The sequence below is a fragment of the Scyliorhinus torazame genome, chromosome X (assembly GCF_047496885.1).
Source record: "Scyliorhinus torazame isolate Kashiwa2021f chromosome X, sScyTor2.1, whole genome shotgun sequence".
In the NCBI taxonomy this organism is placed as follows: domain Eukaryota; kingdom Metazoa; phylum Chordata; class Chondrichthyes; order Carcharhiniformes; family Scyliorhinidae; genus Scyliorhinus; species Scyliorhinus torazame.
Genome location: NC_092738.1, coordinates 30,468,723 through 30,487,921, shown reverse-complemented (window position 1 = coordinate 30,487,921; position 19,199 = coordinate 30,468,723). Strand labels below are relative to the sequence as shown.

The window sequence follows — 19,199 nt, the reverse complement described above, 5'->3', positions numbered from 1 at the left end:
CCCTCTTCCCCCTCCATTCTCTGTTCCTCTGACACTGATCTTCTGTGCTTCCCTCCTTCGCTTTGCACTATCACTGGCAGACTTACATTAGCCATCAAGGTCCCAAACTCTGGACTTCTCTCCCTAAACGTGTCCATTCCTCAGTCACTCTCCTTCAGACCTACCTCTTTAGCCAATCAATTAGTTGCTGCCCCCCCACCCCACCCAACCCACCCACCCAATCATATCTCCATTAGCTCAAGTGTCAAATTCTTATTATCCACCTATGAAGTGCTTTGGGACTTTTCTCCATTGAAGGCACTATGTGCCATTGTTGACCTCCAGCAAGGAAACTGAAAACCCCATCACCCCATAGGTCTTAGCCCTATAGCATTATTAAACATTAAGAAACAAGTCAAAATGAATACAAAATATTTTTATTCACTTACCCAAGAGTTTTATCATTTTTCACATTGGAATTAGCCAAAACTGAGCCCAATATACACACAATCCTCATTACCACTCCAAACACGTATCCATTCACAGTACATCTCAATTTAAAAAAAAGTATTGTTAAAAAATAACTCAAAGTAAACTTTAAAAAAAAATAGCTTCTGCAGTGCACAACGAAAAAATGAACAGAATCAGTCGTACTTGAACATGCAAGCAGGTTATCAGTGCAATGTTGTTCATTCAAATGCATATTTAGGTAAGCAAGAGTACTGTTTGGTTAGTACGCAATTAAGAAATCTAAACTCGAAATTCATAAGATGATTCAAGTTGTTGATTTTCATGTTAACAAAAGTTGCAGTTTCAGGCTATACTACTGAAATACCTGTTACACGTGTTTAGAAAGAACAGTCACAGTAGGGTTATTTTCATTTTCACTGACATCAGGCTCAATTGGATAAAAGTTGGGCAGGCAATCTGTTCAGTCACCAGCTGCATATGAAGATGAAAATCACCCCCATCATCTTTCATCCAACTTTGAAACAAATATTTCAAACTCTACTCTTCCATATTTCAGGTGCTCAAAACACAGCATTGCAGTATAAAAGTTTAGGTGAAATTAGGAGATGCAAATCTAACTTGAATTGGGAAAGTGGCAACAATTGTCCAGGATTCCACTGTGCAAGAGAGTCAGTGCTGAATTTGAGAAATAAATTACCCTCCATAAGCGCTCTTTTCCTAGAATCCATCCTTCAGCTTTAATATCTTGCTGCTCTGGTGAGTGTGGTGACACATTACAAACCAGAGAATGAAATAGAAGCTAGAATTAGTGGAAATGATTAAAAGAAAATATCATAGACTTTACAGTGCAGAAGGAGACCGTTTGGCCCATCGAGTCTACACCGGCTCTTGGAAAGAGCACCCTACTTAAACCCAAGCCTCCACCCTATCCCCGTAACCCCACCTAACCTTTTTTGGGCACTAAGGGCAATTTATTACAGCCAATTCACCTAACCTGCATATCTTTGGACTGTGGGAGGAAACATGCGCAGACACGAGAACGTGCAGACTCTGTACAGATAATGATCTAAGCTGGGAATCGAACCTGGCGCTGTGAAGCAACTGTGCTAACCACTGTGCTACCATGCCCCCCCCCAAAAAAATATAAAAAGAGTGCATTGTAGGTAGCGACATTTCAAGTATGACAGGGTAGAAGCTATCACCAATTTGGACTCCTTGCTGCCGACTATTGGCAAAGGAATTAAGGTGAGCAGCAGAGTCTTTTTATAATTAACTAAACAAAATGTTTTCTTTTGAAATGAGATAAATATTCAAATCAGTCACACCAATTCCTCAGCCAACTGAACCAGCAGTTTAGCCAAATGCATGACGTTGTATTTGGTTATATAGGTAGCTGCAAACTTAAAAAGCATAAGCAAATGCATAAAACTCTCCAATAAAAGATATGCCAACACCAATTTATATGGTCATTAATGAAATGTGAAGAGTGCCAATAATATGTTTAATCAGTAGATCAAGCCCTATTTGACATCAGAGTTCCGGTGAAAGGTCATCGACTGGAAATGTTAACTATTTATCTTTCCAAAGATGTTGAGTGGTTTCAAAATTTTGTTTTTACTTCAGATTTTCAGTAAAAATATTGCTTTAGTTTCAATGTTATTGGCCTGAATATTTCTGGCATCGAGGGTGAATCACAGGCATTAGGCTGGTCTTGAGCTCCACCTACTGTGCAAAAGGTGAACATTCCACGTCCCTTCTGCATTTCTACTGTGAAACAATAGCTACATAAAAGACTGGAGTGAGTAGAAATTGATAGTTAAATATTCAGTTACTGTTTAGTACAAGTACAGGAATTTGAATAACGAGCCAGACATCGACCAGCCTTTATTACAAAGCTAAATAGCAGAACGACACACCCCCAACAGAAAACTTGATTTCTGCATTTAATTGCTCATTTGCCCTCGTCTGAAGTTGTCTTGACATTTGCACATAAATTACAGGAAACAATATTAGCGTCACTGTTATTTTGGACCAGCAATTTAAGTGTTCCCTTCCCACCACTGGTCAAATTTTCCAATAGCCAAAAATGTGCAAATGATTAGACTGCAAAATGTATCACACAAAAACATCTCCCACTGCTCAAAAGCTTAAAAAAAAGTATTGGTCCAAAACCATTAAGTTTCTTAACTAATTCATATATGTGCTTTAAGTAAACAATGAAGTAAATCTTTTTCTTTCAGATATTTGCATTGAATTTCATTAGGGGAAACCTGCCTCCAAGTACAATCATTACATCATACATAGGTGGTGACCACCTTGGAATTCTGGAGTCTCACTCTCGCAGTAATGTAGGAACAAATCGCTGTCAACACAACACCGATGTCTTGGGTAAACATAGCTGGCCACTTTCAGTTTTGTATAGGTTTACTTGCTTTTTCTGGAATTATGGTAATTTGTGGAAAGTAACACCATGCTATATAACAGCAGCGAGGCTTCGGAATCTGAAAGTAGAAATATTTCAGTTGCACAAAAATTAACCATTTTAATATACGCCAGCGGGATTTGCCCGCTTAATTGTCCCCACCAATTACTTAACAGGGATCCCGACTTCCCATTTACATCAACTTGAACATGCATATCAGGGGTGCGGGCACACCAATGCGAATCCGATAGATCGCCCACAGTGTGCACTTGGCAACCAGAACCCATATGGAAAAATATTTTATCGAGGCATTTATATATCAGAACACATTGGAGGCGAGTAAAGCCCCTGGGGGAAGAGGAAGTCACAGCACATTCAGAGGACCTTCGGAGGATAGTGACCATAGAATGACTAAGTATAACATGACCAATGTTATGGCCAGGTATATAATCTTAAAAAAAAAGCTTACCTCAAGAAATGGAGACAGAGTCATACAGCACAGAAAAGGCCCTTCAGCCCATCGCGCCTGCACTGGTCAAAAACAACCACCCAATTTATTCTAATCCCATCTTCTGCATGCGGCAGAACAGTTTCCCCCTCCATGCATTTCTGTCCATGCTAATAGAGTAACTACACAAGCAGCCTCCTCCCTGCTTCTCGAGTTGGGATTGGCCTTCACTTGTTATTCCCATGGTACTACATCCAAGAATGGATATTATAGATTCAAAGTGCAGCTCAAGACCATGCCATCTTGGTTAATTATATATGGAATCATGCAAAGCAATGATGGGTCATGAAATGCCCTACTGGAAACCGTCACAAAAGTAGAATCCATAATATCTCTTTAAAAGGTGAGTAAATCTGTGAGATAAAAAAATCAAGGATATGGAAAACAGATTTTGTGGGTAGTTCTTCCAAAGAGCCAGCTCAGGAATCATGTGCAGAATTACATCCTCCTGCACTGTAAAATTCTATGATTTAAAAAAAAAAAAAATTCCAATTAAAGGGGCAATTTACCATGGCCAATCCACCTACCCTGCACATCTTTGGGTTGTGGGGGCGAGACCCACGCAGACACTGGGAGAATGTGCAAACCTCACACAGACAGTGACCCGAGGCTGGCATCAAACCAGGGTCCTTGGCATCATGAGGCTGCAGTGCTAACCACTGCGCCACCATGCCGCCCATAAATTCTATGATTTTATAGCAACCCAAAAGACAACTGTTAAATTACTGTCAGCAATAAGAGGCTATTAAATACACTTGCTCTGTATCCTTTTACCTCTTAATTTCTTAGAAAGCTGGATCCATTTGGTCAACCACTCCTTGCACTGTGCTGCATTCAGGTGCACTGAATTCAGACCTCTTGTATAACATGCCTTAAAAGTAGAACCACAAAGCAATGATCAGGCAAACCATATTCACCCAGACAAATGGGGGGAAAAATGATAAAACAGCACGAAACATTTTCCTGCAATTACTTAAATACGGGAGTAAAATTCAAATTTTTGAGACCAATGTTTTGGGGGAGAAACAAAGCTCAAGGGTCAACGTTTTGCACAAGTAATATTTTTAGGACGTTTACACACATGCTTGATTTGGGGTCACATAGCATCCTGTACATGGATTGGCTATTTAGAGGAGTCCACTAATTGGCTAGCTGGCCCTGGCCTGTTGTTATGACATGGATGGGTGTATCTTTCATAGAATCCCTACAGTGCAGGAGGTGGCCATTTGGCCCATAGAGTCTGCACCAACCCTCCAAAAAGAGCACCCTAACCCAGGCCCACTCCACCACCACATCCCCGTAACCCCACTTAACCTACACATCTTTCGGCACTAAGGGGCGCTAAGGGGCAATTTAGCCTGGCCAATACACCTAAACCGCACATTTTTGCACTGTGGGAGGAAACCTGAGCACCCGGAGGAAACTCTCAGACACCGGGAGAACATGCAAACTCCACACAATCACCTAAGGCTGGAACCGAACCTGGGTCTCTGGCACTGTGAAGCCGCAGTGCTAACCACCGTGTCACCTAATTGGGTTCAGTCTGCCACAGTCAGACATATTGTGTTCACGCTGGAGATGTTAGTTTTTTTAGAACTGCTTGAACTGATGCTGCACGAAGGATAACTTCTACATGTGGTATATGAATAATTATGAAATCGTAAGCCAAAAATTATGGGTGGACTTTTACATGGGATGTACGTAAACTGTAGGCTGTAACTCAGATTTCCTTATTCCAGTGATGGACATGTTTAGCTTCATATCTAATTTTGAATGCCTTGTAACAATGACATTTCATTGTACGGGAAAGATATTCTTCAGAAAGTTAATGTACTTTAAAAGATAGACAAACCGGCATTATATTTCTCTTGCATCACTGACAGGCTCAAGTTGAACCCAACACTGGTTTCCACATCTGATCTGCAAATAGCGGAATCCATTCAAGACTGCCGTGCACACCACACATCATACACAAACCAGGCTTTTAATGTGCTCAACACGGGTTTCTTGTTTATTCAGCAGGGCAATGATTCATTCCACAATGTTAGTAATGTGCTACCAGCATGGCAGAGGAACAAAATAATAATTTAGCCAAAACAAAATATCTTATGACACTACCATATTTACAGTAATAAAACCCCCTCGCTCCCTGCATGATGTCATCTGAGCATAACTTTGAAAAGGACATAGCGAGGTAATTCAAAACAAAATATATTCACTGAGTCACTTTGAACCGATAGCTTCAAAGTGCAAAAAAAAGTATTTCTCCTCTTCTACCCCCCACCCCTACACTTCAACAGACAAAGCAGTACAATTTGTTTCCAATTCAAAATATTTCTCGTGGGCCCCACAGAAATGTAGGCTGCTACTGCACTGGAACCAGCATGCCGTCACCCTTACTCTTGCCAGTGGTCAGGATTGTATGATATTGCGAGCTGTACTGGGATGCCCATTTGGTGCCCTGCATCACACTAGCCTGATGTTAATGAGGCCAGTGCCTCAGAATAATGGCCACCTTGTAACTACTGATATGGAAGATTGGCCAGTACATTCCGCTGGTAGGTCACGCAGGTCAAAATCAGCCCCTTTCTCTATAGCCTCCTACAGCCCTACAACCGTCTAAGACCTCTGCGTTCCTCCAACCCACTTGTGCACGCCCCGCTCCCTTCACCCCATCATCGGTGGCTGTGCCTTCAGCCATCTAAGCTCCAGGCATTAAGCTGTGGAATTCCTCTCAGAAATCTCTCTTCCTCCAAGACCTCTTCAAAATCCACCCCCCCTCAAAGGAATATCCTTCTTTGCCTTGGCCTCCATTTTCACCTGATTGCACTTCTGTTCAAAGCATTAGTTAAGTGCAAGTTGTTGTTGAAATGTCAGCTGCATACTGCCAATTCTTTTACTCACAATTTTCAGTTCATCCTCTGACAGGTTGTGCACGCCCAAAACATTTAGAGCTTGGTCCAAATGATGAATCTCTATTATGTGGCTCTGGAGACGCCGCCGTAGGATGAAGGTAGGCATGTGTGGAGTGAGGAACATCACCTGACTCAAGATTTTCTAAGAACATAACAGCAGTTGAAACATGGGAACAAGTTAATGGGAGGTGACATTTCCTTTATATCTTTCACTTAAAATAGTAATTAAACATCGTTCAAAGACAAGTAGCCAGGAAATTTTAAAATGCCTAACACATTCATGTGAAATTCTTGTGTCTGCCGTCTAAACAAAGGAGTTCCCATGACCGGTGTCATAAATTTTGACTGGGGTAAACAATGATGTTTGACAGAAATAAACTTCTTACAAGGTTTCAGCCACTTGCTCACCATCTGGCGTGCACCAATGTGTCGCACTTCTAATGGATGTCCCGAGAAGAGCTTTGCCACCACCTGCAGCTGGGAGATTTCTGGGTGGATGCCTTCCTCGACCTTTATTTAAATACAGAACAATGAAATGAAAATCACTTATTGTCGCAAGTAGGCTTCAAAAATGAAGTTACTGTGAAAAGCCCCTAGTCTCCACATTCCGGCACCTGTTCGGGGAGGCTGGTACGGGAATTGAACCCACGCTGCTGGCCTGCAATGGTCTGCTTTAAAATCCAGCTATTTAGCCCTGTGCTAAACCAGCCCCATAATGTGTCAACGCAAATGCCCCCCCCACAAAAAGCTTTCTCGGATCAGAAACTGGGTAAATATTGCAATTAGTCTCCCAAGCCAGGTTTATTGCCTTAGAATAGGTGTTATGTAGATCCACGAAGCAATTAAAATTTCAAGATAAATGACAAGGAGCAACAGTGCCCTACAAGCTGGTAAATCCAATTTAGCAGATACGATAACAATTAAATAAAGCTCTTTTTTGCAGGTCAGAGGGTTTTTTTCCTCTTCAATATGGCATAAGGATGCCATTACTGGAAAATGGAACCTTTGTCCCTGTGCAGATCAGACAGAACATAGGTTCAATGTAAGGTAAAGCTTTCTCTTCCTGAACAGAGACATTCCGATTCCCCACACAACTATCCTTGTGGCCTTTGTGAGAAAGCCTGTAAATTTCCATTCAAATGTTTTGTATGTCATACGAGACCAGGAGTGTCTGATGTTGTGACTAGTCTTTCAATTTTCTTCTTCATTGGTTAAGTTTCTTTTCTTCCGACTTCTGGTTGCGGCGATGACCAGCTGAGCTGCACGTTTCGGCGGCTCCAGCTCGAACGGACCTTCGGGCTCTTTTAAGAGCCCCAGCGGTGAATTTTTTCGGGACGAAACCCGGTGTGGGGTGAGACAACAGGGAGTCCCCCCCAACGAAAAAGAAAAATATCGGCGGCGGTGGCCAGATCGCGAAGAATCCTCGAGGACAGGGGCAGAAGGAAAAAGGAGCAAGATGGCGGCGGAGGGAGCCCAGGCGACGTGGGTGCCGAACAAAGACGAATTTTTGAGACGGTGTGTGGAGCTTCTTAAGAAGGAGGTGCTGGCCCCGATGCTACAAGCAATTGAGGGGCTTAAGGAGACACAAAAGACCCAGGAGGTGGAGCAGAAGGTGACGGACAACGAGGACGAGATCCTGGGCCTGGCGGTCAAAACGCAGACGCATGAGGCGCTCCACAAAAAGTGCATTGAAAGGATTGAAGTCCTAGAAAATAGATCACGGAGAAAGAATCTTCGGATCCTGGAGGGAGTGGAAGGAGCGAACGGCGGGGCTTACCTGAGCACGATGCTACGCTCGCTAATGGGAGCTGAGGCCCCCTCGGGCCCCTTGGAAGTGGAAGGGGCCCATTGGGTCCCTGCGAGGAGACCAAAGGCGGGAGAACCACCTAGGGCGACAATCGTGCAATTTCATCGCTTCAATGACAGAGAGGTGGTTCTGAGATGGGCCAAAAAGGTACGAAGTAGTAGATGGGAGAATGCGGTGGTACGGGTGTACCAGGATTGGAGTGCGGAGGTGGCGAGAAGGAGGGCGAGTTTTAATCGAGCCAAGGAGGTGCTACACAAGGTGAAGTTCGGGATGTTGCAGCCGGCGCGACTGTGGGTCACGCACCAGGAGAGGCATCACTACTTCGAAACGGCGGAAGAAGCATGGACCTTCATTAAAAACGAGAAACTGGAACAGAACTGAGGGACTGATGTTGGAGGGGAAATGACAATGCTGATGTATATAGAAATGTAAATTGGGGAGGGGGGACACGACACTGAGAAATGTGGGCGCCGGTGGGGGGAAGGAAGAAGAGACATAGTCGGGGGATGGGGAATGAGAGTGGGGCGGCAGAGGGAGCTGCGCCACGAGGGGCGGGACGGCTCTAGAGAACACTGGGCTTATTGTTCTTGTTCCCGCGCCAGAAAGATGATGGCGGGAAGATAGGCGCAAGGTAGATGGGAGTTCCCCACACGGGGGGGGGGGTCAAGGAGAGAGCGGGAGATGCCGGGGTCAGTTGAAGTCAGCTGACTTTCGGAAGCAATATGGGGGGAGTAACCATGCTAGATGGGGATCTAGCGGGGGGTGGGGATCTAGCGGGGGGTGGGGGGGGAATAACTGGGTTGCTGCTGCAGAGATCGTCGAGGACCTGGTAAAAGAAAAGGTGGTCGGGGCGGGAATGCGCCGCCTGGGGAACGGGTGGGTGCGCGGAACCGGGACGTGGGACTGGCCTAGAGAGGGTGATGGCTAGTCGACAGGGGAGGGGGGCAGGCAGCCCCCCAGTTCGGCTGATCACGTGGAACGTGAGAGGCCTAAATGGGCCAATTAAAAGGGCCCGAGTGTTCGCGCACTTGAAAGGACTGAGGGCAGACGTGGCCATGCTTCAGGAGACGCACCTGAAGGTGGCGGACCAAGTTAGGTTAAGGAAAGGATGGGTGGGACAGGGTGGGACTCAGGGCTGGATGCAAAGAACAGAGGGGTGGCCATACTGGTGGGGAAACGGGTGTCATTCGAAGCTAGGAACATTGTAGCAGATAGCGGAGGCAGATATGTGGTGAGTGGCAGACTGCAGGGAATGGAGGTCGTGTTGGTTAACGTATATGCCCCGAATTGTGATGATGCGGGATTTATGAAGCGGATGCTGGGACGTATCCCAGACCTGGAGGTAGGAAACCTGATAATGGGGGGGGGGGGGGGGGGGGGGGAAGAGAGACTTCAACACCGTGTTGGACCCAGGGTTAGATAGATCTAGATCTAGGACCGGAAGAAGGCCAGCAGCGGCCAAGGTGCTTAGGGGGTTTATGGACCAAATGCGGGGAGTGGATCCGTGATGATTTGTTAGGTCGATGGCCAAAGAGCTCTCCTTCTTCTCCCATGTTCACAAGGTGTACTCCCGGATAGATTTCTTTGTTTTGGGAAGGTCACTGATCTCGAGGGTGGAAGGAACTGAGTACTCAGCCATAGCTGTTTCAGATCATGCCCCACACTGGGTGGACCTGGAACTAGGAGAGGAGAGGGATCAGCATTTACTCTGGCGACTGGATGTGGGATTACTGGCGGATGAGGGAGTCTGCGGAAGGGTGCTGGGATGTATCGAAAGGTACCTGGAGGCCAATGACAACGGGGAGGTCCGAGTGGGAGTAGTATGGGAAGCACTAATGGCGGTGGTCAGAGGAGAGCTGATCTCCAGCAGGGCCCACAAGGGGAAAATAGAGGCCAAGGAAAGGGAAAGACTACTGGGGGAGATTTTGAGGGTAGATAAAGAATATGCGGAGGCCCTGGATGAAGGACTATACAGGGAGAGGCGACGACTCCAGACGGAGTTTGACCTGTTGACCACAAGGAGGGCGGAGGCACAGTGGAGGAAGGCACAGGGGATGAGATATGAATATGGGGAAAAGGCGAGTCGCCTGTTGGCTCATCAGCTGCGAAAGAGGACAGCGGCGAGGGAGATAGGGGGAATTAGGGATGAAATGGGAGCTACGGTGCGGAGAGCAGGGAAGATAAACGAGGTGTTTAAGACCTTTTACGAGAGACTATATAGGTCCCAACCCCCGGAGGGAAATGAGGAGATGCGGCAGTTTTTGGACCAATTAAGGTTCCCGAGGGTGGAGGAGCAGGAGGTGGAAGGCCTGGGGGCGCCGATTGGGGTAGACAAGGTTACCAAGGGGCTGGGGAACATGCAGGCAGGGAAGGCCCCGGGACCAGATGGGTTCCCGGTGGAATTCGATAGAAAATATGTGGACTTGTTGGCCCCGCTGCTGGTAAGGACCTTTAACGAGGCCAGAGAAGGGGGGGGACCCTACCCCCGGCAATGTCGGAGGCGACGATATCGCTAATCCTGAAGTGGGATAAAGATCCGCTGCAGTGCGGGTCCTATAGGCCAATCTCACTGCTAAATGTGGACGCCAAGTTGCTAGCAAAGGTGCTGGCAATGAGGATAGGGGATTGTGTCCCGGGGGTGGTGCACGAAGACCAGACAGGGTTCGTAAAGGGGAGACAACTAAATGTCAACGTGCAACGGCTATTAGGGGTGATAATGATGCCCCCAGCAGAGGGGGAGGCAGAGATAGTGGTGGCAATGGATGCAGAGAAGGCATTTGATAGGGTGGAGTGGGAGTATCTATGGGAGGTGCTGAGGAGGTTCGGGGACGGGTTTGTCAGCTGGGTTAAACTCCTCTATGGGGCCCCAACGGCAAGTGTGGTCACGGGTCGGCAAAGGTCGGAGTATTTTCGACTACACAGGGGAACAAGAGGCCTGGATAAACGATATGGCGGGGTTCATAAAACTAGAGCAGATGAAGTTTGCGCTGAGAGGATCGGCTCAAGGGTTCACCAGACGGTGGCAACCGTTCCTCGACTACCTAGCGGAACGTTAGAGGGAAGATAGACGGCCAGCAGCAGCAACCCAGGGGGAGGAGGAGGGAAAATTGTTTGGGTTTTTAGAGAGGGGGGGGGGGGGGGGGGGGGGAGTATTACTTTGTGTTATTTGGTTAGTTTATCATGTTAGTTAAACAATGTTATATTGTAGTTATCATGTTACCTTTTTTTTTTTTGATTTGTAAGGGAAAAAATTGTGTTTGAAAACTTTAATAAAATATATCTTTTTTAAAAGTTTATTTTCTTCCTTCTGGATTAAATCAGTGCTCTCCCTTTAATTTATTTTTAAAAATAATCTTTATTGTACGCTTACATTAACACTGCAATGAAGTTACTGTGAAAAGCCCCTAGTTGCCTGTTCAGGTACACAGAGGGAGAATTTAGAATGCCCAAATGACCTAACACACATCTTTTGGGACTTGTGCGAGGAAACCGGAGCACCCGGAGGAAACCCACACAGACACGGGGAGAACGTGCAGACTCCACGCAGACAGTGATCCAAGCCGGGAATCGAACCTGGGACCCTGGAGCTGGGAAGCAACCATGCTGCCCTGTGGTCATTTCCTATTTTTGTTATTTGCTCGCCAAGATGTTGGGTACGTGATTTGCTTCCAGGCTTCTACCTGGCCCACTAACAAGCTGCCAAAGTAAAAACCTGGGGGATGTTGGTTTACTTTTTCTTCCTCCTCACTTTTAGTACCCAGTACCAGCTTGCTGCCTTGCTAGAACACACAAAGAATCAGGTACAAACCCTCATTTGTGCCACTCCATGGCACAGCCCGTTGGTTTACCAATGGGCTGTGCCACAAAACCTGACAAGTGCCCTTTTCCAAATCCTAAGTTTAGGAATGATTCATTCCCTAGTGCAACATGTTGTGTATATACCTTATTGCTGAGTTGTAATAGTTTGCTTTTCAGTCGCCTGTCTGGAACTTTTGACGCTGCCTTGGTCAAATTCCTCAGAGCATTTGGGTAAACCTGAGCCCGGATTGAATGGTAGATTTCCATGAACTCCTGCTGCTGATCATGGGTCCAGAAGTGTCTTATTAACAACTGCCGTGGAAAGAAATACCTACAAACAATGAAATGTTATGTACAGCTTTAGGAAACACAAATTTAATGTTAACAGGTACTTTACTATTTGTACTCTTGTATTTTTACTGCTAGAAAAGTCCCCATAAAGCTCCATTACCAGATCTTGTAAAGACATTACTGAATCCAATCTACGTGGTACATCATTCTACAGCAGTATGCACAAACCTGAAGATGAGAGTGTGTTAAAAAAAAAAACTCAAGCTTGTAACAAGGAAAAAAAACTCATAACATGCTGCATTCTACCTGCTTTCCTGTCTGCCTCAGAAACCTGGATAAAAAGTAAAGGTCTGTGGAAGAAAATAAAGGCCTTGGAAATGGATGCCAAGACATATTGCTTAAAATTCCATACACAAATCACAAGACAAATGAAGAAGTGCTTGAAATAGCAAGAGCAAAAAGAACCCTAAATAGTGACATCCAGAAAAGAAAATGTCAGTATTCCTGCCGTTAGATCAGAGCTGAAAAGCTACAGAGAATTCATCCAGACGGTAAAATGGAAGGCAGCAGAAAGAGGGGTTGACCTAGGCATAGTTGGATGGCAAACGTCACAGAGTGGTTGAAGACAAGCTACAGGGGATGTGTGAGGATGGCACAAAGTTAACATACCATGACAGTAGGTCTCCAGGTGGGAGCAGCTACAAGTAGGACAGGACTTTAGGACTTAAACACTTTAGGATTTTAAAAAATTGTTCTTGGCAAGGCCAAATTTATTGCCCATCCACAATCAAGCACAATGCACAACAACAGGCTGAATACCTTACTTCTGTGCTGTAAAGTGCTTTGGGATGTCCTGAGATTGTGAAAGGTGCAGAATAAATGCATTTTCTTTCTTTCCTTCCAGAACTCTCAGCAATTCCACTTCCAACAGCCAATGTAATTTCATTAAAACAGGCCATTAAAGACGAGAGAAACTGAATACTGGTAATCGGAATTAAAAACTGGAAATGTTGGGAAAATGCAGGAATGGCCGCATCGGTGCAGGAAGAAACAGAGTTAATATTTCAGTGCACTGGCCTTTCATCAGGGTCGGAAGATGCTAGAGATGAACATTTCAGTAAGTACAGAGCCAGGAAAGGGGATATGGAGGAAAGAAGCAATTAAATGACAAACGTGATTAAGATGCAGGCCAGAGGGCAGCACGGTGGTGCAGTGGTTAGCACTACTACCTCATGGTGCCAAGGACCCGGGTTTGATCCCTGCCTGTGTGGAGTTTGCATATTCTCCTCGTGTTTGCGTGGGTTTCGTCCCCACAACCCAAAGATGTGCAGGGTAGGTGGATTGGCCACGCTAAATTGCCCCTTAATTGGAAAAAATTAATTGGGTACTCGAAATTTATTTTTAAAAAGATGCAAGCCAAAGGGAAGCGATAATGAGACAAATATAAAAACAAAAGATGGGTCCAGAGGTGGTGTAAATAGTTGCAACACAATAGGAGAGGGGAACATGGAATATCTGGCATAAAAGTCACTCTCCATGGCCTGGAATGTGGCAAATGAAAGGCAGGTAGGCCCTAGGGGTATAGACCACTGCAAAGAGGAGATCTCCAGCCCAAGCACCCACGCGTCCTCTTATTATGATGCATCCATCCTCCTCCATTACCAGCATAACTTTGTCCGAGAAGAAAGTGGGAGCAGTGGTTAAGGCATTGACTGGAAATTCCAGGCCAGTTTTGCACATAGTAATCAAGAATAATACTGCTGAGACACCGGCGGCGATGACCAGCTAAGCCGCACGTTTCGGCGGCTCCAGCTCGAACGGACCTTCGGGCTCTTTTAAGAGCCCCAACGGGGAATTTTTTCGGGATGAAACCCGGTGTGGGGTGAGACAACAAGGAGTCCGTCCCCCCCAACGAAAAAGAAAAATATCGGTGGCGGTGGCCAGATCGCGAAGAATCCTCGAGGACAGGGGCAGAAGGAAAAAGGAGCAAGATGGCGGCGGAGGGAGCCCAGGCGACACGGGGGCCGGACCAAGACGAATTTTTGAGACCGTGTGTGGAGCTGCTTAAGAAGGAGGTGCTGGCCCCGATGCTACAAGCAATTGAGGGGCTTAAGGAGACGCAAAAGACCCAGGAGATGGAGCTCCGCGTGGTGGAGCAGAAGGTGACGGACAACGAGGACGAGATCCTGGGCCTGGCGGTCAAAATGCAGACGCACGAGGCGCTCCACAAAAAGTGCATTGAAAGGATTGAAGTCCTAGAAAACAGATCACGGAGAAAGAACCTTCGGATCCTGGGTCTCCCCGAGGGAGTGGAAGGAGCGGACGGCGGTGCTTACGTGAGCACGATGCTACGCTCGCTAATGGGAGCTGAGGCCCCCTCGGGCCCCTTGGAAGTGGAAGGGGCCCATCGGGTCCCTGCGAGGAGACCAAAGGCGGGAGAACCACCTAGGGCGACGATCGTGCAATTTCATCGCTTCAATGACAGAGAGGTGGTTCTGAGATGGGCCAAAAAGGTACGAAGTAGTAGATGGGAGAATGCGGTGGTACAGGTGTACCAGGATTGGGGTGCGGAGGTGGCGAGAAGGAGGGCGAGTTTTAATCGAGCCAAGGAGGTGTTACACAAGGTGAAGTTCGGGATGTTGCAGCCGGCGCGACTGTGGGTCACGCACCAGGAGAGGCATCACTACTTCGAAACGGCGGAAGAAGCATGGACCTTCATTAAAAACGAGAAACTGGATCAGAACTGAGGGACTGATGTTGGAGGGGAAAAGACAATGCTGATTGATGTATATAGATATGTAAATTGGGGAGGGGGGCACACTGAGAAATGTGGGCGCCGGTGGGGGGGGGGGGGGGGGGAAAGAAGAGACATAGGCAGGGGATGGGGAATGAGAGTGGGGCGGCAGAGGGAGCTGCGCCACGAGGGGCGGGACGGCTCTGGAGAACACGGGACTTATTGTTCTTGTTCCCGCGCCAGAAAGATGATGGCGGGAAGATAGGCGCAAGGTAGATGGGAGTTCCCCACGCGGGGGGGGGGGGGGGGTCAAGGAGAGAGCGGGAGAAGCTGGGGTCAGTTGAAGTCAGCTGACGTTTGGAAGCAATATGGGGGGAGCAATCATGCTAGATGGGGATCTAGCGGGGTGGGGGGGGGGGGGATAACTGGGTTGCTGCTGCAGAGATCGAAGAGGAACTGGTAAAAGAAAAGGTGGTCGGGGCGGGAATGCGCCACCTGGGGAACGGGTGGGTGCGCGGAACCAGGACGTGGGACTGGCCTAGAGAGGGTGATGGCTAGTCGACAGGGGAGGGGGGCAGGCAGCCCCCCAGTTCGGCTGATCACGTGGAACGTGAGAGGCCTAAATGGGCCGATTAAAAGGGCCCGAGTGTTCGCGCACTTGAAAGGACTGAGGGCAGACATGGCCATGCTTCAGGAGACGCACCTGAAGGTGGCGGACCAAGTTAGGTTAAGGAAAGGATGGGTGGGACAGGTGTTCCACTCAGGGCTGGATGCAAAGAACAAAGGGGTGGCCATACTGGTGGGGAAACGGGTGTCATTCGAAGCTAGGAACATTGTAGCAGACAGCGGAGGCAGATATGTGATGGTGAGTGGCAGACTGGAGGTTGTGTTGGTTAACGTATATGCCCCGAATTGGGATGATGCGGGATTTATGAAGCGGATGCTGGGACGTATCCCGGACCTGGAGGTAGGAAACCTGATAATGGGGGGGGGGGGGGGGGGACTTCAACACCGTGCTGGACCCAGGGTTAGATAGATCTAGATCTAGGACCTGAAGAAGGCCGGCAGCGGCCAAGGTGCTTAGGGGGTTTATGGACCAAATGCGGGGAGTGGATCCGTGACGATTTGTTAGGTCGATGGCCAAAGAGCTCTCCTTCTTCTCCCATGTTCACAAGGTGTACTCCTGGATAGATTTCTTTGTTTTGGGAAGGTCACTGATCTCAAGGGTGGAAGGAACTGATTTCGCAGCCATAGCTGTTTCAGATCATGCCCCACACTGGGTGGACCTGGAACTAGGAGAGGAGAGGGAGCAGCGTTCACTCTGGCGACTGGATGTGGGATTACTGGCGGATGAGGGAGTCTGCGGAAGGGTGCGGGGATGTATCGAAAGGTACCTGGAGGCCAATGACAACGGGGAGGTCCGAGTGGGAGTAGTATGGGAAGCACTAAAGGCGGTGGTCAGAGGAGAGCTGATCTCCATTAGGGCCCACAAGGGGAAAATAGAGGCCAAGGAAAGGGAAAGACTACTGGGGGAGATTTTGAGGGTAGACAAGAAATATGCGGAGGCCCCGGATGAAGGACTATACAAGGAGAGGCGACGACTCCAGACGGAGTTCGTCCTGTTGACCACAAGGAGGGCGGAGGCACAGTGGAGGACGGCACAGGGGATGAGATATGAATATGGGGAAAAGGCGAGTCGCCTGTTGGCCCATCAGCTGCGAAAGAGGACAGCGGCGAAGGAGATAGGGGGAGTTAGGGATGAAACGGGAGCCACGGTGCGGAGAGCAGGGAAGATAAACGAGGTGTTTAAGACCTTTTACGAGAGGCTATATAGGTCCCAACCCCCGGAGGGAAAAGCGATGCGGCGGTTTTTGGACCAATTAAGGTTCCCGAGGGTGGAGGAGCAGGAGGCGGAAGGCCTGGGGGCGCCGATTGGGGTGGACGAGGTTACCAAGGGGCTGGGGAACATGCAGGCAGGGAAGGCCCCGGGACCAGATGGGTTCCCGGTGGAATTCTATAGAAAATATGTGGACTTGTTGGCCCCGCTGCTGGTAAGGACCTTTAATGAGGCCAGAGAAGGGGGGACCCTACCCCCGACAATGTCGGAGGCGACGATATCGCTAATCTTGAAGCGGGATAAAGATCCGCTGCAGTGCGGGTCCTATAGGCCTATCTCACTGCTAAATGTGGACGCCAAGTTGCTAGCAAAGGTGCTGGCAACGAGGATAGAGGATTGTGTCCCGGGGGTGGTGCACGAAGACCAGACAGGGTTTGAAAAGGGGAGACAACTAAATGTCAACGTGTGACGGCTATTAGGGGTGATAATGATGCCCCCAGTAGAGGGGGAGGCAGAGATAGTGGCGGCAATGGATGCAGAGAAGGCATTTGATAGGGTGGAGTGGGAGTATCTATGGGAGGTGCTGAGGAGGTTCGGGTTCGGGGACGGGTTTGTCAGCTGGGTTAAACTCCTCTATGGGGCCCCAACGGCAAGTGTGGTCACAGGTCGGCAAAGGTCGGAGTATTTTCGACTACACAGGGGAACAAGACAGGGATGCCCGTTGTCCCCATTACTGTACTTGTAATGTTGTTCTTGTTCGCGCTGGCAATTGAACCACTGGCCATAGTGCTGAGAGACTCCAGAAAATGGAGAGGGGTGATTAGAGGGGGAGAGGAACACCGAGTGTCACTCTACGTGGATGACCTACTGCTGTATGTGACGGACCCAGTGGGGGGGGATGACAGAGGTCATGCAGATATTGAGGGAGTTTGGAGATTTCTCGGGATATAGGCTTAACATGGGAAAGAGTGAGCTTTTTGTGATACACCCTGGGGACCAGAGTAGAGGGATAGATGGCCTACCGCTAAGGAGAGTAGAAAGAAACTTCCGATACCTGGGGATTCAGATAGCCAGGAGCTGGGGAACCTTACACAGACTCAATCTGACACAGCTGGTGGAACAAATGGAAGAGGATTTCAAAAGGTGGGACATGCAGCCGCTGTCACTGGCGGGCAGAGTGCAGGCAATTAAGATGATGGTCCTCCCGAGGTTCCTATTTGTGTTCCAATGTCTCCCTATACTGATCACTAAGGCCTTCTTTAAAAAAATACATAGGAGCATCAGGAGCTTCGTGTGGGCAGGGAAGGCCCCGAGGGTAAGGAGGGGGTTCCTACAACGTAGCAGAGACAGAGGGGGACTGGCGTTGCCGAATTTGGGCGACTACTACTGGGCCGTCAACGTGGCGATGATTCGTAAATGGATGATAGAGGGAGCGGCGTGGAAAAGGTTGGAGATGAAGTCCTGCAAAGGGATGAGTTTAAAAGCGCTAGTGACGGCGCCACTACCGCTCTCCCCAAAAAAATTTACCACAAACCCAGTGGTGGTGGCAACATTAAGTATCTGGGGGCAATGGAGGCGACAGAGGGGTGTGCTGGGAGCCTCGGTGTGGTCCCCGATCAGGAACAACCATAGGTTTGCCCCAGGGAGGCTGGACGGAGGATTCCAGAGCTGGCACCGGGTAGGAATCAGGAGAGTGGGAGATTTATTTATAGACGGGACGTTTGCGAGCTTGGGAGCGCTTGAGGAAAAGTATGAGCTGCCCCGGGGAAATTTCTTTAGATATATGCAGGTGAGAGCATTCACGAAACAACTGGTGAGGGAATTTCCGCTGCTCCCGACACAAGGGATCCAGGACAGGGTGCTTTCGGGGATGTGGGTCGGGGAGGGCAAAGTGTCAGAAATATACTGGGAGATGAGAGAAGAGGACGAGGAGCTGGTGGGCGAACTGAAGGGAAAATGGGAAGAAGAGCTCGGGGAGGAGATTGAGGAGGGTTTGTGGGCTGATGCCCTAAGCAGAGTAAATTCCTCTTCCTCGTGTGCCAGGCTTAGCCTGATCCAATTTAAGGTGCTGCATAGAGCACACATAACGGGAGCAAGATTGAGCAGGTTCTTCGGAGTGGAGGACAAGTGTGGGAGGTGCGGGGGAAGCCCGGCGACCCACACACATACGTTTTGGTTGTGTCCGGCACTGGAGGGGTATTGGAGGGGAGTGACCTCGAAGGTGGTGACGGTCCGGGTCAAGCCAGGCTGGGGGTTAGCTATATTTGGAGTAGCGGATGAGCCGAGAGTGCAGGAGGCGAAAGAGGCCGATGTCGTGGCCTTTGCGTCCCTAGTAGCCCGGCGTAGGATTTTACTCATGTGGAAGGAAGCGAAACCCCCCGGACTGGAGGCCTGGATAAACGATATGGCGGGGTTCCTAAAACTAGAGCAGACGAAG

General features: G+C 48.3%; 1 protein-coding gene across 2 annotated transcripts in view; it reads right to left on the bottom strand.

Moving 5' to 3' along the window:
* Positions 1–399: 399 nt before the first annotated feature.
* The window catches only part of letmd1 (LETM1 domain containing 1), a 27,185-nt gene continuing 8,385 nt past the window's right edge, over positions 400–19,199 (bottom strand). For both annotated transcript variants that reach the window (XM_072493947.1, XM_072493949.1), the window contains 5 exons: positions 12,045–12,231; positions 6,704–6,805; positions 6,285–6,437; positions 4,155–4,251; positions 400–2,951 (listed from right to left, as the gene is read on the bottom strand). In XM_072493947.1, the coding sequence (XP_072350048.1) occupies positions 2,875–2,951; positions 4,155–4,251; positions 6,285–6,437; positions 6,704–6,805; positions 12,045–12,231 (616 nt within the window). In that variant the 3' untranslated portion in view covers positions 400–2,874. The remainder of the gene's footprint in view (positions 2,952–4,154; positions 4,252–6,284; positions 6,438–6,703; positions 6,806–12,044; positions 12,232–19,199) is intronic.